Genomic DNA, 26648 nt, shown 5'->3' with positions numbered 1-26648 from the left:
CACAACTGCTGCACCAATTATTGTAATATAGTCTATTTTAGATAAATGTACCCCTGAACAAACTTTTTGAATTGTGATTGGCTACTTGCATGTCAATTATAAGCAGTCGTCTTATTAAAGTAAACAGTTTTTGGTGAGAATGTTCTGCAGTATAAAGCAGACTTTATGCTGTGTCGTCAAAATCTGCTTAGTCATGTTTAAGGCTGAGCTTCGAGCCTGTTTTGTGCTTAGGTAAATACTGGCGCTCGCTGCAGAGATCTGCTTCAACTCTGGGATACTCACTGCTGGAGGCTCAGAGATGTGAAACTGAAGAGGCAGAGACGGTGACCGCCATGGCCTCCCTGTCTGTGGCCAACAAGCACATGGGAAAGAGGTGCAGTTATAGCTCTGTGTGTTTGTCAAATGGCACATTCCACAAATTTTGGGTCCCATTACTTTTTTTTTTTTGTGAGAATTATTTGATGTGTTATACAGTATATAACTAAAAAAAATATATATATATATATTTATAAAAAAAAAAATAAAAAAAAAAAATATATATATATATATATATATATATATATATTTATTTATTTATTTATAAAATAGTTAAACTTAGATTCTATTATATGAATTTTAGTTTTCATTAATATTTTGAATCTGTTTTTATATTTTCCATATTCATTTAGATTTTTTTATTTGTTTTTTAGTTTTCTTCTTTTTTTGTCATTTTTAGTAGTTTTTGTTTTCTTATGTAGGACTATGTAGTTTTTGTTCATTGTTATTACTGATTTGGTTTTAGTTATTTTAGTACATAAAGTTAAACTGAAGCAAAAAGGTGAAATGTTGTCTTGGCATCGAGCTGAAATAATAATAATTTATATACATTTATTATATTTCAAGTAATTGAGTTTTTGTTATGGTTTTTAATTTCAGTTTTAGTTAACTCTAATAATAACCATGATGTATTCATTTTACAAGAAAATGATTGTTAAGAAATTACCAGAAAATCAGTCAAAGCCTGTTTTAAACTATTAAGACATGTCTTAACATTCTAAACTTGAATAAAAATAAATAAAAAGAATTCATATGTTATATTTAGTTTGACTTCCAAAATTTGTTTAAGGTTAAGCACCTCCTTTCATTCACAATTTGCTCCAAAATGACTTAGAGTCTCGGACTTTATCTTGTACCTTATTCCTGGAAAGTTGCATATGTTTGCTCATAGCATGCCTCCTGAGTGTTTCTGGTTGTGTGAGGGGTGTGGGATGAGACAGCAGTGTTCTAGAGGTGCAGGACAGGTGTGTGCATGAGCACTGATAAGCAGACAGGACTCTCTGAATGTGCGGGGCAGACGTCCAGCAGCGTCAGGCTTCTGAGAGGCACAGTCTGCCAGAGTCCTAATTGAAAACACTCAGACAGCATTGAGCACAGATGCTTGAGGTTTCTGGACCTTCCTCACACACTCACACTCTTACACACATGTGTATTCATGTGCCCAGCACAGGTTCACACTCACATTATTTCCTGTTATTCCTATTAGGGGCCAAGTGCAGAAAGTGTATTGACACCTATTATAAGTGTTGGTTTTCCTAGTTTAATATTCTGTGTTTTCTGGCTGGGCATTTGGCACACTGGTTATGGAGGGTCTCAAAACTCTTTGTGCCAGTTTCGGAGTCTTTAAAACACTCTAGTGCCACCAGAAAACGTTTCCGCTTAAAACTTTTTAAACCAAATTATTTTTGTCTCTCCCTTGATCCTAAATTCTGTTATTCTGGTGTTCCACCTGATTTCCTCAATAATTCTCAAACAGAACGCTCAAATTATGTATAACTCTGCCATGCACCATTTCTGTCTTTTACCATGAATTTGCACACTGTTTTTACTCATACAAAACTGGTTCAGGTTATCTTCAGACTCCGATTTTAATGAAAAGATGTGGAAACTTTGACTGTGTTTTGCACGTGACACAATGTTTGTGTGTGTCGCCCCACAGGACAGAGGAGGAGCCTATGGAAGAGGAGCCTCCATTGTAGAAGGTCCGATCGACTGCCTCTGAGTGACCCTCTCGGCTCATTGCCTCTTCAAGGCCTCTGACGTCGCTCTATTCTCTCTATCCGTTTCATTTTTTGTCCCACGATGTGCGTGCTTTGAGCACGGGATCTGAAACGGCCTGAAGAAATCTCTCTGACACCCAGAGCGTGACAAACATGTCTCAGCCATGTTAGTCTGTCTCTGTCCAAGGCAGAATGTCCAGGACTGTGTAACCTGGTCTGTCCGCAGGGACGCTTAACTTTTGAGCAGGACATACCCTCACGTTTCATTGTTAGATGTGAGAGCTGGTGCTTTCGACATGAACTTTTTCATTATTTTCCAGAGCCACTATAAGACTGATTTCGGCTGTCACGGCCTACGTTTTTTATTTGTCGTCTCTCTCTGTTCGTTTGTCTGTCTTTCTTTTATTCTTGGAGAAAAAATTGACTCGTTCCATTCGCAATTCGAGTTACTGCTTCACGAGGGTGGACGATGTGATCGAAGGATTCTGGGAAGCCCGACGAAGAGTCGACAAAGAGTCGAGTTTGTGCCTTTTTCAAAAGATGGATCCAGAAGAACATTGCCTTAAACTAGTTACAGGAGGGAAGACGTTTCGCCGTCTCTGTATTTCTTGACATGCGACGATCAAAGGCTGGCCTGAAGAATCGAGAAACCCTCAGCATGTTTACCAGGAACTCCATGCAGATATCTTCATGTTTCACACGCATTATAACCTGTTTTCTGTTCCTTCATTTTTACTGTGCTTGTGTTGGACGTTACATGAAAAGTGTCACTGACAAACTTTAAGGTAGTTGCCAACTATCCAAGGGCAAAACTTTCGATTTAATTTTCCAGCGCTTTAGATGGCAAGCCAATGTAGCAACTCGTTTCAACTCTTCATGACCAAATACCCATCTCCTCCTTCTCCGAAAAGTTGGCCAGCATGCAGCTTTCCATCGGCCTAGTTAAGAATTCAACCGTTGTAGTTTAACAGTGCAGACAAGCATGAGTTTACTGCGAGCATATAGGATAGGGCTGCGATGACCTCGCGTCATACGATTTGTAGTTGGAGACAAACTTTCTATTTTTCTTTCTCAAGACATGTTGTACTTTTATATAGCTATGAATATCTAGTATTCCGGTTACTTTACAGTTAATCAAAGGGCACTAGCGTATCACTACTATTATTCTACCTTCGAAACAAGCGCAAAAGGGCTGGTTACCGTTATTTTAAATGTACCACTGAGCCTTCAGACGTGCCACCTGGTGAGATTTAGTTCTGGTTTCCTGCCGACGGGCCTGAGCGAGGAGGTTTATGGGCCTTTCGCTAAGGGCGGGTGCTAACGAACATGTCCCCGTCACATGACACAATCCAGGAAGTAGCGGGACCACCAGCTTCCACTCAGAAAACAATCGTAAAAAAATGCCTCTGAGACAACTGTGATACTCAGACAATCTGCATGGGACATTGATGTAGTTTCGGAGCCACGGCGGCGCTTCGAAGCGGCACATAGAATTGTATATATACACAATTATGCATGCTGACAGTAGATCATTTGGCTTGACATTGATTGTACATTGAACTTTTGGATTCTGGACTGATGAAGAGGCGATAATTTGTTTTAGAGCAACTGACTCGTGTTTAGCCTCTCGGCAACTACCTTTGGCATTCTTTTTCTGTGTGTCATGTTCAATATGAGACGCATTAAGGCGGGAGATTTGACTCACCGTTGCCATTGTTCCTCGACTTCATTTTTATACATGCCTGTCACATATGACTACTCCACTTTGGGTTGGTGCCCGTTATTTTCTTGTTTGTTTGTCCTGTTTTTGGTTTCATTTCTTTTGTACTTTTGGATTATTTACTTGTTCATTTGTCAGTCTTTATGTAGTTGACAATGTGTTTTACATGCTTGTGTCTTTTTTTAATTGGTTTTATCTTGGTTTTTTTGTATGCGGTGGGAGGGAGATGCTTTTACTTTGTATAATGATTCTGACAATTGTGTATTTACTACGTTCTGTTCATAATAGATTTATATTACAAAGATCTATAGATATATTATATATTATAAAGATTGCAGACTCAAATAAGAGAACTAGTATTGCAAAGTGATATATTTCAGTACGTGGTCTGGCTTTAGCCATCGCTGGTTCCACTGAAGGCACTGTTTATTGGTTTCATGCATTCGCAGTAGCATTACTCTGGCACCGTAAACTCTTGATCAAACGGATCTTTGTGGTTCCAGGCTTCAGTTTGCTCTTTAAACTCTAAAACAAAAACACTGTACATTTCCATTGGTAAAAGTCCATTTGGATAGACTATGTGGGGTTCATCCAAGATGGATTTTAGTTATTTTAGCGTATTTTTAAATGGGTTTGAATTACTTAAGCCTGTCAACAACATGTCCAGGTCATATTTCACCCAGAAAAAGACATAAGAAATTGCATTTTGCTTTAAAACTAAAAATAAATGAGGTCAACAAAGCAAAACAGGATCAGGCAATGATGTAAATTTGGGGGTGTGGCTGTCTATGTTTGACCAATGGCAGACATGGGAGTTTCCAAAACAAGTTTTTTTTTTTTTTGAAGTAGAAAAACTGAAATGTTTTCTTGTAAAACATGCATTAAATATGAAATAATAAAATGATTTAAATAAAAAAAATGTTAATGTTTATGAGAATTAACAAAAAAAAATGAAAAGTGAAATTATGGTGGGGGGAAATTATCACGAAAATAATTTCATAATGCAAGAAATCCCCAAAAATAAGCTTCAGTTCCTTTATGCAAAATATAATTTCTTATTTACCTCCTTTTGATTTTGGGGTGAAACGCAACCTGGACATGATTTTGTGAGATCGTTAGTGTTTCATTTTGCGGTAACGATATCCGCGATCGTTCTCTGGGTTTTTTCTGTTTTGTAAAATCTTGTTACTCTTATCAAGCATGATCTATTTTGGGCATTTTTTGCAGTATCATATCCAGACCAAGCCCATCAGATCTCATCTGTATTACTTTCAAGAATGAAGTGCGAAGGCTGACACTGATTTGAAAGTGTCCCGGAAATGTAAAGCGACATTCCCAAAGAGTCTCATGATAATGGACCATCACTACAAACCACTCTGCAATAATACTAACGGCAGCCTATCAATACAGTCTTGTCAAAGGGACACTTCTATCCCGGTTCATCCGGACAGTCATTTTCTTTGCTCTTGTTTTGTATAAAAGAAAAAAAAATGCATTCCATTTCTTTTTGTTAGTTTTTTTAGACCTTTCTTGTCATTCCTGCTAATTTACCATGAGGTCTGGCCAGTTGTTTATTTGCAGGCCAGGGTGAATTTCTTTCATTCTCTTTCCTTCACAGCTGTAGATTTCTGCATGGTTTGTGCGTCAGCATGCCTTTCTGTCCTTGTAACATATTTGCACAAAGGAGGAACACAGGAGGGTTGAGGCTTTGGAGAACGCATGGGATGGAAGCTCTTCTTTCCTCCTCTGTTTCTGGTCAGTACACAGACAGATTGATGCTCTTAGTGTCCAACGGATGTGCTTTTTACTTGTTTAAAAATGGAATGAAAGAAAAACGTCTTTTGAATATTTTACAACAACAACAAGAAAGTTATCTAGCACTTGTGACATACAGACTATAGACTTTATTGTATTTATGTAGAGCATTGTTTTAGGTGAACTACACATTATGCCACATGTTAGACTGTCTGTGAGACTTCTTTTGCTTTCTGTCGTTTTATTTTTTTGTTTTTTTGATTTTTCTACTCTTCCTCATGACGTATTTTGGGGCCTGGAGGAAGACTAGGAAAAGATTAGGGTTGTTCCTTTAGAAACATCTGGAATCATCAAAGGGCTTTTTCCAGATGCTTGTCAGATATATCTTCAGTTTGTCCAAAAGGAGGAAATAAAAAATAAAAAAACACTTATCAGCCAGTAATACCTGTGACCACTGTGGCTCGAGAACAGTTCTAGGTTTACAAAATGTAAGAAATGCATATTATTTTTGTCACTTTGTTTTTCCATTGTTACAATAGAACTTTTCTTGGGACCTTTGCTCTAACGTTTGTCTTTGACATCAACTATAAAGTTCCTTGTTTTTGAATACCACAATGTCTTGTTTTTATTTCCGAGCACATTCTTTCACGGAATGGATTTACATAATGCAATCAGGAAACGGGGCTCCAATAATAACGGTCAAATCACTTTAGTGATTTAATGCCATATTTTCTATTAAGATCACTTACTTAGGTGAGGTCATTTTTCTGCTCTCATATGACATCATTCTTTTATATTCTTTGATCCCCATTTTAGATTTATTGTAAACTTTCATAACTTGTAGTGCATGTGCTCTTTCATATGAAAACCAGAAAACGTATATTATATTGTGTGTGTGTGTGTGTGTGTGTATGTGTATATATATATATATATATATATATACACACACACACACAATACAGTATAATATACCCTTTTATAAATATAACCCTCTTATCAATGCTCAAGCATTCAGCATCATGCATTGTCAAGCAGTTTGTCATGCAGTTTACTCAACATGAAATGCTTTTTAATCAACAGAACAGGAGTCAGTTAAACCTCATTCATTTCAGTAGGAAGTCAGGGTCCATGTTAATGTGACCGCTGTAGGAGCTCCTGTCACATTGTGAAGGGGCTAATGGTGTGTGTGGTGGTGAACGCTGAGCTTTTCTCATCATTTTACACTGTAATTCTGTGGTGTGCTCTTGGGCGATGGGGACTTTCTGTAAATCTATTACATAGCAAACAGCAGTGCACCACAAGTACTGTTCTATGAAAAACTGGTGGAGATGAATTGTTTGTGGGGAGAGCAGGGCCGGGATGCTCAAATGTCCCACAGTGTGTTTAAAGCCTGTGGTTTATTGTCAAAAGCATCAGTTCCCGTCAGTTTGCCTGGAGCACAGAACTTTAGAGTCAGACTCTGAGAATATATATATATACTTTTAATGTATATCTTTGTGCTGAATATACCTGATTTAAAGCTACAAGATTTTCCAGGAAAGTTATTATTATTATTTATTTTATTTTATTTTTTTTGGCTAAATATTGAAAATATTAATGGAAGACGTTATAAAATAAAGAAATATGTGACCCTGGAGCACAAAACCAGTCTTAAGTTGCTGGGGTATATTTTAGCAATAGCCAATAAATCATTGTATGGGTCAATATTATCGCCAAAAATCATTAGGATATTAGGTAAAGATCATGTTCCATGAAGATATTTTGTAAATTTCCTACCGTAAATGTATCAAAACTTTTGATTAGTAATATGCATTGCTAAGAATTCATTTGGACAACTTTAAAGGTGATTTTCTCAGTATTTAGATTTTTTTTTTGCACCCTCAGATTCCAGATTTTCAAATATTGACAAATATTGTCTGATCCTAACAAACCATACATCAATGGAAAAATCTCAATTTTGAAAAATCAAGAAATTCATGTTCATTTCTTTTCCCTCAAATTGTTGTGCTGATAATATATTTTTTGATTAAAAAAAAGTGTTTCAAAAGATGCAAAACAGAAACAGTCACAGAAGAAAGATACACTGTCAGTAAGTAAGAAATTCATACATTTATTTACCAACATGAGTAAACTGATCAAAATTGACAGGGTAAAGCCTTTTATAAACAATGCTTTCTTTTGAACTTTCTATTCATCAAAGAATCTAATCTTAAATAGGGTTTTCACCAAAATCCATCTTCAATAATAATAATGTTTCTTGAGCAGCAAATTAACATAGTCATCAACATAACACTGAATGCCGGGAGTAATGATGCTAAAAATTCATAATTCATAACCCAAAACCTTTAAACAGTAATGTAGATTTTATGGAATAATTAAATTGTTGTTTTAAAGTCAATATCTGTTGTATTTCACAAAGAGTGTATTTCAACAAGAACATATATGTATGTCAATATGGATGTTGAAAATATTTTAAAAGAATCTTTCAAAAAAAGTACCATAGTACATGAATTCAGTATCATTTAGTTCTCTGGTATCTGATTGTATGGCATTTTTGTGGTTTTGAGCACTGCCCCCTCTGTCCAGGCGAGGGCAACAGGGAGGGGAGCAGTTTACAGTAGTCAGGACCGGGATTAGCAGCTCATTTAGAAGAGACAAGGGTCAGATGTCTGTCCAAATATACAGGGGCACGTTAGAGCCAGATAAAGCCAGCAGATTGACCAGCACAAACAAAAACATCTCCCTGATCGCTAAGAGGCAGTCAAATAAACAACCGTTAGAGCAGCTAATTCCAGTCCAGCGCTGCTGAATTGACTCTTTAGTCATAACACAGAAAATATGCAAACAATGTTGCGTATGTCACAAAGCAGCATGTTTGAATATTCAGAAATCTGGCACCCTGGGAAGTGATGATAAACTGAGAGCAAGTGTGAAAGGAGACGCGAAAGATGATTTTACAGGCTCATCAAAGAATCCTCAAAATAGAGAGGCATCACAGTTCCCACAAAAATCTTAAGCAACACAATGATTTCAACATTGATAATAATGAGGAATGTTTCTTGTGCAGCAAATCAGCAGAATTTCTAAAGAATCACGTGACACTGGAGACCACTGAGAATTCAGCTTTGCCATCTCAAGAATAACATTTATTTTCAAGTATATTCAAAAAGAAATTCAAATATTTCACAATTTTACCATTTTTACTGTATTTTTACTCAAATAAAAGCAGCCTTGGTGAGCCGAGGAGTTCTTCCAAAAACCGACCCTAGTTTTATGTATGGTAGTGGATGTAATATACAATGAAACTATTGTTTTAAAGTCATAAAACATTTTTTTAAACATGTGGAGTAAAACTTGATTTTATTAAATTTTAAAGTGAGAGAATCAAATAACCAACTATTACAGTGGCTAGTTCCAGCCCAGCGCTGCTGAATTGACTCTTTAGGTCAACAAGCAGAAAATATGCAAACAATGTCGCTTATGTCACAAAGCAGCGTGTTTGAATATTCATAAGCCTGGCACCCTGGGAAGTGTGGCATGGTTAAGCTAATAAACCGAGTGCTAGTGTAAAAGGAGACGCGAGAGACAATATTTACCGTCTCGCGGATTGACATAAGGTGACGTGATCCCCAGGAATGCGTTCACATATTTGGCTGTGAGTGTCAGTGAAACGTTTAGAGACCGTCAGTAGAACTGTTGACCAGGTCGCTGAACCCCATGACCTTTGCCCTCCAGCTCGGGGGTCAGGTAAACCCAGTACGGTCTCCGCATTTGATTTAAGACCCTGAACTCTTTCCCAGTTGGGTTTCTACACGCCATCCATTCCTACAATAAACCCGTCTTTGAGAACACAAGCCTGATGCATCAGACGAAAAACCTCTAGATAGTTTCTGACAATTTGGTATGTGGTCACACAATTCAACGTTGTTCTATCTCTAGCTATCTTTCTCCTTTTTCCCCCTCATCCCTCTGCTCATCCTCATTTGAGGTGGCTCAGTCTGTCATTACAGTCTGCTATATTAGAGAAGGGCCTCCTTCAGAGCGTCGCTTGCCACTTCTCAGCAGTTTTTAATTGTGGCTCTGAGGTGGTGGAGGAAGGCAGCTGCATCTCAGAGCCAAATTACAGATCAGCCTTACAGAGCCGGAGCGATATGACACAAGCCATAAGACCTGCACTTCACCCTGTGGGTGTGGACGAGTGCGTCTCAAATTTAGACTGTAAATCACATATTTAGATTTTAAAATCTGACTGGAGGAACTACATTCAAAGCTGCTGTAAAATAGCCAATAAGCCCCCACCTGTGCTTTCTATATTGAACGCAAAAGGTCACATGTCATTTAATAAATTGGTATTTGAGGGGGGAAAAAATTGAGGATTGAAAATTTGTCAGATTTGGGATTTGTCAGGTCAATGCAAATGCAATCCAAACATATCAGGGGTGGAAAAAGTTCGATTTTGATCAGACATGATCAAGAAAAACATACGTTTAAGGTACAATCATTAAACATTAACATTAGTTAGACATTATTAATTAAACATAATTATAATAAAAAAAGTTTATTAAACTATTTAATTTGTTAATCTATGTTTGGTTATTTATACACATACAAATTATTTCTGTAGGGAAAAAAAACATTTATGATACCTAATGCTTTTGATAATTTGAACCTTGTTGTACAGTAAAGTTTTACCACATACATTCATTTATATATATATATATATATACAGTCGTGGCCAAAAGTTTTGAGAATTACATAAATATTGGAAATTGGAAAAGTTGCTGCTTAAGTTTTTATAATAGCAATTTGCATATACTCCAGAATGTTATGAAGAGTGATCAGATGAATTGCATAGTCCTTCTTTGCCATGAAAATTAACTTAATCCCAAAAAAACCTTTCCACTGCATTTCATTGCTGTCATTAAAGGACCTGCTGAGATCATTTCAGTAATCGTCTTGTTAACTCAGGTGAGAATGTTGACGAGCACAAGGCTGGAGATCATTATGTCAGGCTGATTGGGTTAGAATGGCAGACTTGACATGTTAAAAGGAGGGTGATGCTTGAAATCCTTGTTCTTCCATTGTTAACCATGGTGACCTGCAAAGAAACGCGTGCAGCCATCATTGCGTTGCATAAAAATGGCTTCACAGGCAAGGATATTGTGGCTACTAAGATTGCACCTAAATCAACAATTTATAGGATCATCAAGAACTTCAAGGAAAGAGGTTCAATTCTTGTAAAGAAGGCTTCAGGGCATCCAAGAAAGTCCAGCAAGGGCCAGGATGGTCTCCTAAAGAGGATTCAGCTGCGGGATCGGAGTGCCACCAGTGCAGAGCTTGCTCAGGAATGGCAGCAGGCAGGTGTGAGCGCATCTGCACGCACAGTGAGGCCAAGACTTTTGGAAGATGGCCTGGTGTCAAGAAGGGCAGCAAAGAAGCCACTTCTCTCCAAAAAAAACATCAGGGACAGATTGTTCTTCTGCGGAAAGTATAGTGAATGGACTGCTGAGGACTGGGGCAAAGTCGTATTCTCCGATGAAGCCCCTTTCTGATTGTTTGGGGCATCTGGAAAAAGGCTTGTCCGGAGAAGAAAAGGTGAGCACTACCATCAGTCCTGTGTCATGCCAACAGTAAAGCATCCTGACACCATTCGTGTTTGGGGTTGCTTCTCATCCAAGGGAGTGGGCTCACTCCCACAATTCTGCCCAAAAACACAGCCATGAATAAAGAATGGTACCAAAACACCCTCCAACAGCAACTTCTTCCAACAATCCAACAACAGTTTGGTGAAGAACAATGCATTTTCCAGCACGATGGAGCACCGTGCCATAAGGCAAAAGTGATAACTAAGTGGCTCGGGGACCAGAATGTTGAAATTTTGGGTCCATGGCCTGGAAACTCCCCAGATCTTAATCCCATTGAGAACTTGTGGTCAATCCTCAAGAGGCGGGTGGACAAACAAAAACCCACTAATTCTGACAAACTCCAAGAAGTGATTATGAAAGAATGGGTTGCTATCAGTCAGGATTTGGCCCAGAAGTTGATTGAGAGCATGCCCAGTCGAATTGCAGAGGTCCTGAAAAAGAAGGGCCAACACTGCAAATATTGACTCTTTGCATAAATGTCATGTAATTGTCAATAAAAGCCTTGTAATTATATTTCAGTACATCACTGAAACAAAGATCTAAAAGCAGTTTAGCAGCAAACTTTTTGAAAACTAATATTTATGTAATTCTCAAAACTTTTGGCCACGACTGTATATATATATATACATATTGTATTGTATTGTATTGTATTTAAATAAACACAAATGAATTCTAAAGGCCTAAACATCTATTATGAAAGTAAGTAGCATCCATTATAATTTCATGTTTCGGTCAGACTTTATTTTAAGGTCCAATTCTCACTATTAACAAACCATTAAGTATGACTTATATGAACAACATAACTACTGCTATATGAACAAAAGTGCAATAACATTTGGTTTGCAAACACTTTAAACAAATAAGGTTCTTTTTACAACAGTGTTTCTTTTACATAGCAGTTAAAATATTTATTGTAGCCTAAATCTCAACTTATAACAATAATGTAATTAAATCACATATATTTGTCACTGCCAGGACATTAAAGTTTTCATAGAAATTATTTTAAAGTTTGTTATAGAAAAACAAGTTATGCTTCGAGTCAAGAGCCTCAATCATAACATTATAACAGGCATCTTCGTATTAGAGACCTGCAGGATCGTTTGACCCATCACAGCAGAGTGAGGCGCAGGACAACACTTGTTCAGCGGGTAGAGACTCGTGTGAGGGATGTGCGAGAATAATTAGGGTGTTCTCACACTAGGCAATCTTAACTGTGCCGGAGAGCGTTTGACCCCCAAAGCTGTTATATATCTGTTATATATAGATCAGTGAGTGTAAGCGCTAACCGCGCCGGAGCGCAGATCTTCTGATGCGTGCTGCATGATTGTGAGAATGTTTCTGAGTGGCAAAGTGATAGATCTGTAAAGCAATATATTGTAAGACAGACGTGTGTTACCGCGTCCCATACGAATCAAAATAGTAAGTCACGTTAATGACAAGATAATTAAATGATTCACTCCACTGTGTTGAAAGAGAGCGATTCAATATGTTATTAATTAAACAGAAATAAGAAAGTCGTGCAGGTTTGGGACAACATGAAGGTATTTTAATTATGTGGGTGAAATATCCCTTTAACTATTTAAACTTTTTTTTATTTTTTTTTATCAATAAGCCATTTGAGGTCATGCGCTAAACAGACTTTTTTTTAGACTGTCCTCTTTGTGACGTGCTCTTTAACACACAACCTCTCATGGCTTATTGTTTTATTTGATCATCTGTCCAGCCATTTGATAATATTTTGTCTGAAGACGAGGATGTTGATGGCACTTGTGATGTGCCGAGTTTGTTTTATGCTCAAATATTTCCAGACACTGCACGCTTGTCCTCCTGGTCGACTGTCATCTTCAGTCTCGCGTGTGCTGTGTTTTGAGAGCTGTGTTCTGTTTGCTTGTCTTTGCCATGTTTAGTCTAAAACCAGTGCCCACCCGAGAGCCTACAGGGAAGACATATCTGTGTACTGACCCACTGTCACTGCATGCCCCACACTGCACTGCAGGTGCTGCTGCCCTGAGAGGAAACAAACCCAGACCCACTCTTCCTATTTCCTACTTGATCATTTTCAATATTGACATAAAGAACCTCACTGTTTGATTCCGCTTTGCATGTGAAGACAAGACTGTCATAAATGTTTACCATCACAGAAAAGAGAGCAAGGTAAGCTGTCTTTCTAGGGCCACACCATATTTTTCTCGTTAGGTACTCACACAACTTTTTAAGAGCGCACACAAACACACCCACATCAATTTATGCCTGTTGTGTTAGTCCAAATTACACAGGTGACCTTATCCCCTTCCGGCTGTATGAGATCAAAAAAATGGAGCGGGACGTGAGGGAATCTACCCCCTCGGAGCAAGTTTAATTTCAGCCCCCACTTCAAATCGTTCACACCGCAATTCCCCGCGGCTTTGCCAACCGTGTAAAGGGACTGTATGTTTTATCCCGCTGCCTTCACATGAGGAAGTCATTAACATCTCCGTGCATCTCTGCTCTCTAATCTCCCCTGAACCGGCGTTTCATCCACCAACAACGCAACAACAAAAATATAGTGCATTATGATTTTATCTCAAATAGATTAGTTCTGTTTGTTGAGGTTAGTATCACTATTACTACTGCGTATGCTTAGTCATTTGAATAAACCCCTAAGTAGCCTAGGGTAACTTTGGCACGTAACGTCCTGCACCGTTAGGACATGACACATAGACCTTGTTTACATGACAATGATGTAGTCAAAAACAAAAATGTTTTTAAAAAGTTTCACAAATACACGACAATGGTTTCAAAATTATCTGCGATTACACATGTCCGCAAAAATGGCCAAAAACACATATAGGCCAGTAGTTAGTAAACAGTTCCTGTAGGGAAGTGATGTGTTCAAAAATATGCTTTTCAATCCCCAAAAATCCATTGTCGTGTAAACAAACAGGCAAAATGAACAAAAAGTTTCCCGTTTTGGGCTTAAAACGATGTTTTGTAAATGGCCCCTTAGTATTTTTTAAAAAATACTTAGGAGGCTTTCAAACAAAGTTTTTACTTTTAAAATGCAAAAAAACAAAAAAATAACAAAAACAAAAAAAATAACACCTTGAGCATGTTTACTTAGAAAAAGAATTAAAAAGCAGCACAGTGGAATTCAAAAACGTTCTAAAAATGCAACGGTTAACTTGTTTAATGTGTAGTTCACCCCTCAAAAATACAATTTGATTGTTAATTTACTCACCTTATTTCTTCAGTAGACTTTTAGCTGAAACCATGGTGTTAGGTAATTTAAAAAAAAGAGTCAGCAGCTACCCCTTGAGAGAGAGGGGGGAAAAGCATATAATAGCATATAACCTGTGGTTCATGACGAGACATTGAGGTCTTATGAAGCAAAGCGATTGGTCTGTGCAAGAAACTAAACGTTATTTAGTGCAGGATTACCTATAATTCACAGCCTGCAGGCAAACACTAAGGAATGATGTCTGGTTTGTGGACGAATCAATCTTTGGAACTGGTTCTAAGCTACTGTATGTTAGTTTGTTTACCTTGAAATATAAGTTCCAAAATCATTCTGATGGTACACTGACTTCTAATAAGGCGAATGGCTTCTGTTTCTTTCCCACGCTCCCTGCCAAACTTCTGTTCTTGAAGTATGTAGGTTTGTTGAGTGGTATGAAACTCTGAAAAAAGGGTGGCTTTATGGAAACAAATGCACGTGTATGGCTGTACACTAGTAATTAAGACAGTGAAGTCCACTCATTTAACTGTAGGGGACTCCAAAAGTGCCAAAAATAAATAAAACTACATACAGTTGGTTTAAAGAGGTTCAGCTTTAAAATAAACAAATAAATAGAAATAAAGAAAAAAACACATCTGCATATATATATATATATATATATATATATATAATTGTAAAAGGTTCTCTGGGTGAATGGCCCCTGATAGACTGATGCATGGACCTCAGCCATATGTATATAGGAATTTATTTGAGTTATGCATCCACATAGCAACACACTGCACTGCAGTCTAGTTAAATCCAACCCAAGTACTATATTAAATATTTGTATCAAATAGAGCTCTTTGAAAACATTGCATTTCATTTTCACTGTTTCTTCTTCTTCTTTTAAGTCAAGACGTTAATATTGTTTCATGTATGACAAATATACAACTTATCTTTCTATCAACACTCATATATGTTTATATGTGAGTGTATGTGTGTGAGAGCTGAAATCTGGCTTTTTGTCTTTACCATGCATAACTGGGAAAACCCAAAAATGCCAGACCATTTTGTGGGTTGACTTGTTCCTAAGTAATTTGTCATCCGCACTTAAAGTGAAAACTCTGCACAATGCAACGAGGTTTGACAGTTTTGTATTATGTGGTGTCATGTTAGGAAAGCTCCACCCACATTTTCTTCTCCATATGCTCCAATTAGATATATATTAAAAATCAAATATGTTCTGATTGGTTGTGATTGTAACAAACTGCACAGAATTTTCACTTTTAGGGTAGCTAGCCAAATTACTTGATGAAAACTAGCACCGTGATTGTTTATACAGTAGAACATGGTATATCAGGGGTTTGTATCATAATGAGATACTAACAGCTCCTCACCTCAGTAGCCTGGTGTGACCTTTCTTCTAATGAAGAAGAAAGTGGTCTGGTGTGTGTGTGTGTGTGTGTGTGTGTGTGTGTGCTGTGGTATGAACCCACAGACGAGACGGGATCAGATTACCGCAGCCGCTGTGTGAGCTATCGCACTTTAGCTAACCACTGAACATTATTGCAAGTTGCCTGATCCAGTTAAGGTGATGAATTTCTGCACTTTTAGCTCTTGAAAGTTGTGTATAAGGCCATTGTTTTTGTTATATTTCACAGCTGCTCTCGTTATACACTTTGAATGAAGGCCTGAGACCGAATAGAGATGCTGGTGAATCATAAAGAATTATGCAAAAACACTGATGAACGCTGAGTAAGAGCCACATCAGTCCGGAGGTAATTTCAATAGCCTGGTCTGCATGTGTACAGCATACCAGCTTTTACAGCCACTTTAGTATTTTAAGCCATTTTCTTGTCCAGTTTGATTCTGCCTCCAAGAGCAGCGGAAATCTTCCCAGCGGTGGAAAGACTGGAGGAATTTTAGAAATGGACGGTGGGAGTGATGTGCTTTTGGAGTGATTGTGGCTGAGAAGTGTTTTTGGTGCTTCCCAGGGTGAAGGAAAAGGTGGTGTTGCTGGCAGTGAAAGACTGAAAGTCTGTTCCTTCTCACAGGTAATGGATTATAATAATAATAATAGGCATATTTTTTTTTTCTTTTTTCTTTTTTTTTTTATAAAGCTCAAGGTCATTTCACAGTGAAATTACTGGCACATTCATTCAGAAAACTACAAAAGTAGTGTTTTTTAAACTTTAAAGCTGTACTACACCCCTTTGCCAAAAGTTTAAAATAGCATAGAATCAGTTTGAAGGTTATTTCTGCTTTATGTACGCTGGTTGTTGGTAAAGTGTTGCCGACACAGTTGCTAGGGTGGTTGCTAGACAGACAGATTGTTACTTAGCTGGTTGGTTGTTTGTTTAGTTATCACCCATTAAGGTAGTTGAAAACATTGTTAGGCTTTGAAAATGTTGTTAGTTAGCTAGGAATCATCCATTAAAATCTTTGAAAATTTAATTTATTGGTTTAGAACCATCCATTAAAGGGATACTCCAACCCAAAATGAACATTTTGTCATTAATCACTTAAACATAAGTAAATAAAACAAAATAAAATAAACAAATAACAAAAGAATGACTTTATTCAACAATTCCTTTGTCAACAGTCTCCTCTGTGTCTCTCCATATCACCATATGCTACATATGATCTTCTTATTTATGAGCTGTTTCTACGAGTATTTATGCTTTGATTTGAAAGAAAACAGTGCATCCTTGTGGCACGGCTGATTAAGACGAGCATACGTAGCATAAAAAGTCGTTATTTTTGTTTTATTCGCATACAAAAAGTATTCTTGTTGCTTCATAATGTTACGTCTGAACCACTGATGGCAGATGGACTATTCTGACTATGTCTTTCATACTTTTCTGGACCTTGAATGTAATTTACTTGGCAGTCTATGGGACATTCGCAAGCCTCCCAGTTTTCATCCAAAATATCTTAAATTCTGTTTCGAAGACGAACAAAGCTTTTACAGGTTTGGAACAACATGAGGTAAATGATTAATCCATCCATCCATTAGGGTCTTTAAAAATATATCATTAGTTAATTGGATACAATTTTCAGTAGTTAGTTGTTAGTTAGTTAAGAATCTTCCAATAGGATTTTTAAATACGTCGATAACTGTTAGTTATTTAGTTAGTGGAGAATCTTTCATTAGGGTTTTTAATATTTTCAATAGTTACGAATCATCCATTAGGGGCTCTTAAACTTTGACAGGTCCCTGGATGTCCTGATCTTACCTCCCACTAATATTTGTTTCTTTTTTTTTTTTTTTTCTTTTTTTTTTTTTTGGTCTTCTCTCTGTTCTATGTATTCGATGAGCATTTTAGAACTGTTATTTTCCACCGTAATCCCTTCTTGGCTTTTTGGATTGTTTATACTAAATGTAAATATCTCCATCTGTTGTTCCCAGATGAAACTCTCTCGGTGTACAGCACTCCACCTGTGCCAGAACACCTGCCCTATAGAAGCTGTGTCCCAGAACGCATGTTCGTAACACTGTCTGGGTCTACTGTCCTTCGACCATGTCCTGATTTGATCTGCTGGTCGGTGATTCAGCGCAGACGTTTGTATGCGATCTAAGGCCAAACATGTGCTGCATTGCCACGTCATCTAGAGCACGGATGCTGCCCTGCGTGTTCGTATATTGTACACGTGGAGCTGTTTTAGGGCAAGAAGGCCAGGATCAGCCTCAGATGAGTGTTATGGGATCACTCATCTCGATTCCGATTATCGTCATCCGGAGAGCTTTAAAATCAGCATTTGAGTTCCCTCACATGAATATCATTTGCTATAAACTTTTGTTCGCTGCACATTATATTATGAAAAATGAAACATTTAAGCAATAAGCCACTCAAAGCCATGCAATTTTTTCGAGGTTATTATTATTTTTTTAAAGCATTGCAATGTAAACACTGTACCCCATTGAATTTCATTTTGTGGACCAAAAAACATTTTTCTAAATATTTTTAATTCCACAGGAGAAAGAGTTACACAAGAGTGAACTGACAAAATATTTTCTCTATTAAGTTTAATAGTAGAAGAAAAAAAATCCACTAAGAATGCTAATATAATTAATTAGGCCCACTGTAGACTGTTTATGGTGTAGCTTAGCACATTAATATCAGTGTGAGGCCACAGGTGTGTTGGATTTATCAGCATTTTACAGCTATTTAGCAAGACACAAAATCAGAAGTTCGACTGATGTTAGAGAGCTAGCAGTTTTTTTTTTTTAAACCTGTCTTTTATTTGCTTAGATTTCCTCTGTAACTTAGTTTATTATAAACACAGAAGGTCAGAGTAAGCCACTAGGGTGGTAGCCTACAAATCCGATTCTAGGTTTAGCAGAAGGAAATGTGTGTCCAGGGCCCACCCCCACAGTGTAATGTAACCTTGGCATTAGTTTGAACATTAAATCCTTTCTGCGGCGCATGCAGCGTAAACCTTTACTTTATCCGTTTTACTGCAAATTAAAATTTTGTTGCTTTTTCCGTCTGATTTTACGGGAAACATCTGGGGCTCGCACCACTCCGTAACTGTGGCCCGAGGCATTCTGGCTCAGAAGCAAGGCGGGAATAATGAGACATTATCAAACACGCTGCTTATGGATACACACTCTCCCTCAACACACAACCTTTTTATTATTCTTTTTAAATCAATGTGCCTCTCATATCTTTAAGATTATCTATTAAAGATGGGATTTTCAAATCTTTTTCGCGAATCTGTTCTTTCGGCAAAAATGATTCACTGATTCTTTTACATCATGACCCTAGGTGTATTTAATCGAGGCTTTGCATATTACTTAGGCTACTCTAAAACTTATCAATAAAGTATTTTGTAGCCTCATGTTGCTGTTTCTTTATTTTCTTTCCTGTTAAAATTGTATAAATAGCCTAAACATTTTTATTTATAGTAGGACCAGTTTAATTCCTGATTTAGAACCTGAATATATATATATATATATATATATATATATATATATATATATATATATATATATATATATATATATATATATATATATATATATATATATATACACTTAAAATTACTTACATCATTCGACTACAATAATATTTTCATTATTTAACTAAGCGATATTTATTAAAACCAACACGTTTCGAGTATTTTCGCCTTTTATGTATTTTTGTTCGGTTCACTCCAGTTTTATTGGTTCACTCATGGTTATGGCTTTAAGATTTGTACATGTTCACAGTGCCGACAGACTCTGCTGACTCAAAACGTCATTACTGATTCAGTCCGATTCATTACAGGCCCATGTGAACTAACCTTTAAGAAGAATTCGTGAATGAATCATTCTGTGAACGAGTTTGACCGCTTCATTAAAAAGATCCTATTCGAGATCCGAATCGGACATCACTAATTGAGACGCACTCTCTCTTAATAAATTAAGCACATATCTCTTTAAAATATTGTTTTCTTTCTCCAAAATATGTGCGTCTCGGATTTTTAGTCATAGCCTAGGTAGGCTATTTCTGTTTTGATCCATACACCAAGATATTATGGTTGAGAAGGGAGATTGACAGACTAGTGGTGTGAAACAATTTTACTGTATCAAAAGTGCTCTCGCATTCTGTATAGCCTACACTGTTAATTAATTAATTGTCTGTCTATGAGCCAGATGGACGTCTTTCCCCCTCTGCGTCTCGTCGCGTCACGTCGCGTCGCGTCTTGACGTCAAGCAGCTCTCGAGAGCCCTGCATTCAGTTCGTTTCCGCTGCGGTTGCAGAGATTTGTGCAGGTGCACAGAATAAAGGTAAAGAGAGAGGTGTGTATCTAACGGGCTGGTTCTGGATCTCACTCTTCACGTCAGGATTTTTTTTCTCTCTCACCACAAGTGAATATTTAAGAACTTTTATTTATAAACTGCAGCTGTTTTCTCGTAAGCGTATCTGTATTTGGGTCAATGGCAAGTAGCCAATTTTTGTTTGTCAGTAAAATGACACCTTTTCCATTTTCAAAAATGAATTTTCTAATTGTTTTGTATGGGTTAATACGGTTTAACTGCCCTGGGATTAAAATAAAAATAAATGAATAAATAAATAAATGTTCACATTGTAGCCTAGCATAATCTTTTATTATGATTTCCTTTAGAAAAAAGCACTGAAGCAATTGTTTTAAAACATTGACTTTTAAAATAGCTTCTTTTGTGAAATCAAAATAAAAGTGGCATAACAAGCATGCAGGAAGTAATTTTGTTGTCATGTGACAAGAAAACCATAACACAGAGAGAGGACCTTTTCTAAGCTATTTAATGGTTACACCACCACATCATTAGAGTCATAAATTCTCTTTTTTTATTGAAAATGGTATTCAGAAATGTACAAAACCAACATGAATGTGGTTTTATTTTTTATCTAATAAAACTATTTTATATTTTAAAATATATTTTTTTTAATCCCGGACATCACATCATTGACCCATATAGGCTACAGACATACAGCCTATAGCTGATATAAAGGTTCTTGACAAAGTTCAATAGTTAACTTCAATTATTATTTAAAGCTCCAAAATCAAATAAATCGATCAAAAGCAAATAAAATAATAAACGCAACCTTTTAAATAGTTATTAAGTGCCATAAAACTGGAAATAAAAGTTTTCTGACTAAGTATGTTGGGATTTAACACCATCAGATGTTTCAAAAAGCAGTTCAATTATTCCTGAACAGGCCCACAGAACAACAGAGCTTTTATCAAACATTATACCTCAACAGTGCAGTCGTTTCTTTTAGATTTCCCAAGCCTGGGAAAATGAGATGTAAACAATTTAATGCTTTGCGAGTGTTGGTGTAGATTTAAAGGAGAAATGAAAAGGTCTAGTAGGGGTCCGGTATTTAAATGCGGTGGTTATCTGCGGTTGTTAAAGCATTTGCCTCCAGCCGTCTGGATTCAGTGATTTCTTCTTATTAAAGCGGACAAGCTTTTTTTTATAAGCTCAGGGGTAAATCTGGCTGGACTTTCTCTTCGGCTAATGAACCAGCACTGTTTTATAACAGTTTCTTTTTGTAGCAAAATAAGGGGAAAATCTGAATGTTCTTTACTGCAGTGAAAACTGGCATATCTAGGATGATGATGTGGAGAAATCAGAGCATTCAGCCTACATGTTCAAAAATATGTTTTAATAAATAAGCAAAATGTACAATGGACGGAAATCGAAAAATGTTGCATAGGAAAAATCAAGTGTATGCATTCATCCATGCAGTGTACTTCAAGAAAGTATTGCTCTAAATTGCATTGGTCCCTTAAAAAAGCTGACAATACTCACAGGTAGCCTATATGTACAATACTTTGTTGCTCTTATATATATAACTCTTTTGTTTTGAGACAAACACGCAATATAGTTTCCTTACAGATAACCGATGGCCTTCCTGTACAATCACCATGGCGACATTTAAGAATAACTTGCGAAAAAGATTAAATGTATTTGACAACACAGGAGACGTCATCTACGTTTCCTCTAAGTATATAAAAAGCTCCTTTCGCTGTGTCCTTCATGAGGATGCTTAAGTCCGTAGGTGTATCTACTGAATGTCCTTTGGCCACGTCACTGAGGTTTAGAGGTTCATCAATAAATCCTTTGGTGTCTTCAAAATTAGTGGAAGTAAACAGTCTGTGGAAGGAAAGAAAAGCATTACTAAGAAAGGTTTCTTTCAATCAGATAGGTCTAAAACTTCTATGAGGGATATTTTTAATGAAGGCCTAAAGTTTCGAGGTTCGCCTGTGGTTGAACGCACAGCCTTGGATTGAAATGTAGAGAAATGGGAAGCTATTAATGATCCCATTATTTAATTCTGAGTGGGAGCACATGCTTACACAGGAAAAGGCTTGGTTCAAGCATGTTACACAAATCCCAGGTGGAATTACGTCACTGGAAAATAACTGTTTTAGGAGGTCATTTGGTTTGAAATGTGAAGCCATACACCTGCCTTTCTTCTGACTTCTCAGTAGCACATATTACTTTATGCAAATAAATTCATAAGAATCAGTTAGAATACAATCTCCTGTTGAGTTTAATGTTTTTGACAACTGTGTGTTGTCTTGATTGATGGAGGCCTAACCCAGCGCATATATAATGAAACCTCCAGCTTTATCCATGCTTTACTGAATGCTTTACTGAATACTGAATGTAAAGCATGCTTTACATGCTTTCAAGTTATAATCATTTTACTATTTAAATAGCTTATTAGTGATTTCAAATAGGACTAAGTATTATAGACATGCAGGTTCACATAACAAATACCACAGGATATAACTAATAAGTTGGAGACCTAGCTACATGCATATTTTAGCCAAGTAAATGAAACGTAAAGATCACAAAATTCTGTTTAGTAATTGCTCATATTGTATCACATTTTAGCCTGAAGGATGTCAGTCTTTGGTTTCAGTGGTTACGGTGCAGTTATTTCACAAGCATAAACATGGTTTTAGGTGGCAGCGCACATTCTCACTTAAAAATCAAGTTTCCTGTAGAACATAAAAAAGAACGTCACTTCCTGATGTCCTATAGCAGAACCTTTCAGATCAACTGAGCACTGTTCTTCATTATACAGGTGCTTTAAAGAACGCCAAACACTGATAGAAACGCTGCTTATTAAGAACTTTTTAATCTCCCGGATTGAATGTTTATTTTTAATAGTGTAGACCAATATGTTTTATTTTTCCTCAGTGTTTTCAGAGAACCTTAGTTTCTTCGTTCGTGTAGGCTATATATAAAATCATTCGAATGCATCCTGTTTCTCCTCAATCATAATAATTATTTTCCATTTCTCTTTCACTGTGTTTAAGCTTACGTTTGTTAATTCGCTTTGTAGCCAGTTTTTAAATCGCTGAGTTTTATTCACTAAAGGGAAAATGTTCCACTAAATATAAATGATCCGAGAGGAGCTTCTCACGGTTGGGTTGTTATTCGTTTCATAAGATCGACGATATAATGTGAATATGTTTATTATTACTGGATGAATGTCGGGAACACTTTGACCCGGTGTGATGTGAATTTAACCCAAAAAAATGGGAATCCAGCGTTTGTTTTCTTTGTTATTTGTAGATAATATATGATATATTATTGCCATACTATCTGCGATTTCTCTTTTGTGATATTACTAGAAATATATGGCTCTTGAAGCTTTAGCAGTCAAGTAATGTGTAATCAGCCAGTTCAAAATAATTACGTTGAACTTAAATTTTTTACTTTAAATACGCGCGTTTGTTTACTGTTTTTTTTATTTTATGTTTGTATTTAAGCATAATGATTGACCCTATATTTGTATGTTCTCTCATATTAATTTAGTAAAACTGGCATACAATGACCTCTAGCATTTCTGTTATAATCGCTGAGATGCCACATGGTTTAGCTACGTCCTAAAGTAGAAAAATCTTTAAAAAAGTTTTTTTTGTTGTTCTTGTTTCTCTCTCTCTGTGAAAACAGATTGAATTGAATACCACCTTGATAGCTATAATTGTCCTTTACATTAAACGTTGATGTTAATATCTATCGTAGGCTATATTATAAAGACATTCTAATAAATAAAAAATTAAATTAAATTAAAATTAAATACAAAATACATATATAATAGGATAGGACTTCTAATATTTAAAATCATCATTAATTTTTATATATATATATTTCTAATTATTCTGTATTCTAAACTGTAAAACAATCAAAATGCCTTTTGAGCTTGGCCTCTGGAGGATGTAAACATTCCTTTAGTGGAATCGGTTCAGGTTATTGCTGTAGCAGCACATTTACACGCATCAGAATAATATTAATATATATATATTATTTTTTTTCAATAATTATAAAACTTTAACTAACTAAACAAATCTAGATGATTTTTTTATAGGGTGTCAAGAGGATAGCTATATTGCTGTTCGCGCACTGAGCTGTCAGTGTCAGTTGTCCAGAACAGCTGGAGTTTCTCTAAAAGCCTGGTTTTACTGCAGTAACGAAGAAAAAGTTATCAAAGAGCTAGCCCGACAGCATGAGACCGTCTTGAGCTGAATTGGCATCTTTCTACCCACCCTTTCGGCATTGTTCAGACAGACGAGTGCCTCCGCTAGTGGGACGCAGACATCGACCACGCGCCCTCCATCCTCCACACCGAGAAGGCGTAACTGAGTCTCTCGTGCGCGACGTAGCTGCAGCTCGACATCTTGCTGTCCATCTCGTCGCTCTGCAGCACCTGACAGAGGAAATCAATGTACCTGGAGGCGAGCTTGAGCGTCTGTATCTTGCTGAGTTTATCCGAGGGGAGCGTGGGGATGATTTTGCGCAAAGACGCGAAGGCTTCGTTGAGCGACTGAGTCCGTTGCCTCTCTCTGACGTTCGCCAGGACGCGCTGGTTCTGCAGCTCCTCGAACGACTGCGTGCTGCTCGGGCTCGGCTTTTTGCTCCGTTTATTCACGGAGCTCGGGCTGCTGCTGTCCTCGCTCGACTTTTTACTGGTTCTCCTCTTCCTCCCGAACCTTTTCTGCTGTCTGTCCAGCTCCTCCTCGCTGGTCACCAGGCTGTCCACTGGGGAGACGGGAGAGCTTGAACTCTCTTCCATTTCTTTTTTAAAGAAATGAGAAGGTCGAGGAGAAAACGCGCTCTCCACCTTCGAATCCGTGGTTACACCGTTATATCCGTGCGTTTTTCTGGGGCTTGTTTGTGCTCCCGAATGTCCCGAGACTGCGCCTCCAGTTCCACTTCCACTTCTAGAAGTAGAGATTGGCACAGTTTTCCTCCCGCAGGAAGTTTTTTCCTAATTTTTTTGGGAAACTTTATCCTAGTCTGTGATGCTAAATACTAGTGTGAATGGAGGGGGAGGAAGCGCTGCTCTCTGATTGGTGGACTAATAAATGAGGAGGACCTGTCTAAAGTTACACTGCACCTCTCCACCGGCCGCCACTCAAACTATACCCCACTTTTAGATCGATGCTCTCAGTTTTAGAGTCACTCTTACACTGTAAAAAAAAAACAAAACAAAAAAACCTTTAAATGGAAAAATGTTGAAAACCACTGCAGTATAAACGGGCAAGTATTGTGGTAACAATTTTATTATGAAATTATAGGATAATAATTTAGGAAATTAAAGATGTAGAATATTTTAAGTTGTACTTCTAAATGTTCTCCGTTTTTAGAACTCCGTTTTAGATAATTTCAATAATTATCTCATATTTGAAATACAGTGCATATTAAAATATATGGTAATATATATATATATATATATATATATATATATATATATATATATATATATATATATATATATATATATATATATATATATATATATATACAGTACAGACCAAAAGTTTGGACACACCTTCTCATTCAAAGAGTTTTCTTTATTTTCATGACTATGAAAAGGTGTGTTTTATATATATATATATATATATATATATATATATATATATATATATATATGTGTGTAAAAATTAGTAATCACTTATAAGGAAACCAGATTCCTTTCTTGCATTTAGATTTTATACAAGTATTTTTATTATATGATTTATTTGTTCGTTTGTTTGTTTATTTATTTGATGCCTTTTTAATTATTTTCTAAGAGCCATCATGGCTAGTTATCACACTTTTTACTTAAAGGGTTACTTCACTCCAAAATGAAAAATTTAGTCATTAATCATTTACCCCGTGTCATTCCAAAGCCGTAAAAGCTTAGTTTGTCTCATCATACACAATTTAAGATATTTTGGATGAAAACTGGGAGGCTTGTGATTGTCCCATTAACTGCTAAGTAATATATATATATGAATGTATCAAATTAAATATAAAATACTGTACATCATACTTTTAAAAATGTTTTAGGAGAAGCCGTTGAAACACTACAATGTATATTATATTCAGCAAAGCAAAATGTGGTAAAAAACTGTTGAATTAGTTTTTTCAATAGGTAAAAAGTAGGAATTACCTTATAATTTATGAGGTAAGTAGATTTTTTAGTGTTACATTACAGTTTTTAAAAAAAACTTTTGTTGTCTGTTTTATTTATGTGTTCAATCATTTATTTATTATTTGTTTATTTGATGCCTTTTTAAATTGTTTTATAAGACTTATGAGATTGTGAAGATGTGAAGTTGTCAAAAAGAAACGAAACAAACAAACAACAACAACAACAGCAAAAACCTATTAAGCATTTCCACCATTACTGCTCTAGTAAAAAAAAAAAAAAATACAGGGGTAAGTTGTCATATTTCAACCTGCCTTTAGCCAGATTATTATAGGCTTTACAAAAGAATGCAAATGGTAAAAAAGTCACAAAACTATTTATATCACTACATTTTTT

At 36.5% G+C, this 26648-nt stretch overlaps 2 protein-coding genes and 1 long non-coding RNA gene across 3 annotated transcripts in view; 2 read left to right on the top strand and 1 right to left on the bottom strand.

Annotated features, from left to right (window-relative positions):
* LOC132095497 (histone deacetylase 4-like) overlaps positions 1-4582 on the top strand; it is a 224292-nt gene extending 219710 nt beyond the window's left edge. Inside the window, exons 26-27 of the mRNA XM_059500553.1 lie at positions 232-373; positions 1976-4582. Of these exons, the coding sequence (XP_059356536.1) occupies positions 232-373; positions 1976-2015 (182 nt within the window). The 3' untranslated portion in view covers positions 2016-4582. The remainder of the gene's footprint in view (positions 1-231; positions 374-1975) is intronic.
* Positions 4583-16216: 11634 nt separating this feature from the next.
* LOC132094795 (uncharacterized) lies at positions 16217-19191 on the top strand. The gene is made up of 2 exons (XR_009422399.1): positions 16217-16403; positions 17759-19191. It is a non-coding gene; the product is annotated as an uncharacterized LOC132094795 (long non-coding RNA).
* A 2277-nt stretch (positions 19192-21468) lies between these two features.
* Positions 21469-25103, bottom strand: LOC132094794 (twist-related protein 2-like). Its single transcript, XM_059499432.1, has 2 exons — positions 24385-25103; positions 21469-21976 (listed from the first exon to the last, which is right to left on the bottom strand). Exon 1 carries the CDS (start codon positions 24909-24911, stop codon positions 24420-24422), a length of 492 nt encoding a protein of 163 aa, XP_059355415.1. The 5' UTR covers positions 24912-25103; the 3' UTR covers positions 21469-21976; positions 24385-24419.
* Positions 25104-26648: the final 1545 nt, after the last annotated feature.

The sequence above is a fragment of the Carassius carassius genome, chromosome 19 (genome assembly GCF_963082965.1).
Source record: "Carassius carassius chromosome 19, fCarCar2.1, whole genome shotgun sequence".
Taxonomy (NCBI): Eukaryota; Metazoa; Chordata; class Actinopteri; order Cypriniformes; family Cyprinidae; genus Carassius; species Carassius carassius.
Note: the sequence above shows the minus strand (reverse complement) of the source record. Positions and strands in the feature narration are given on the sequence as shown.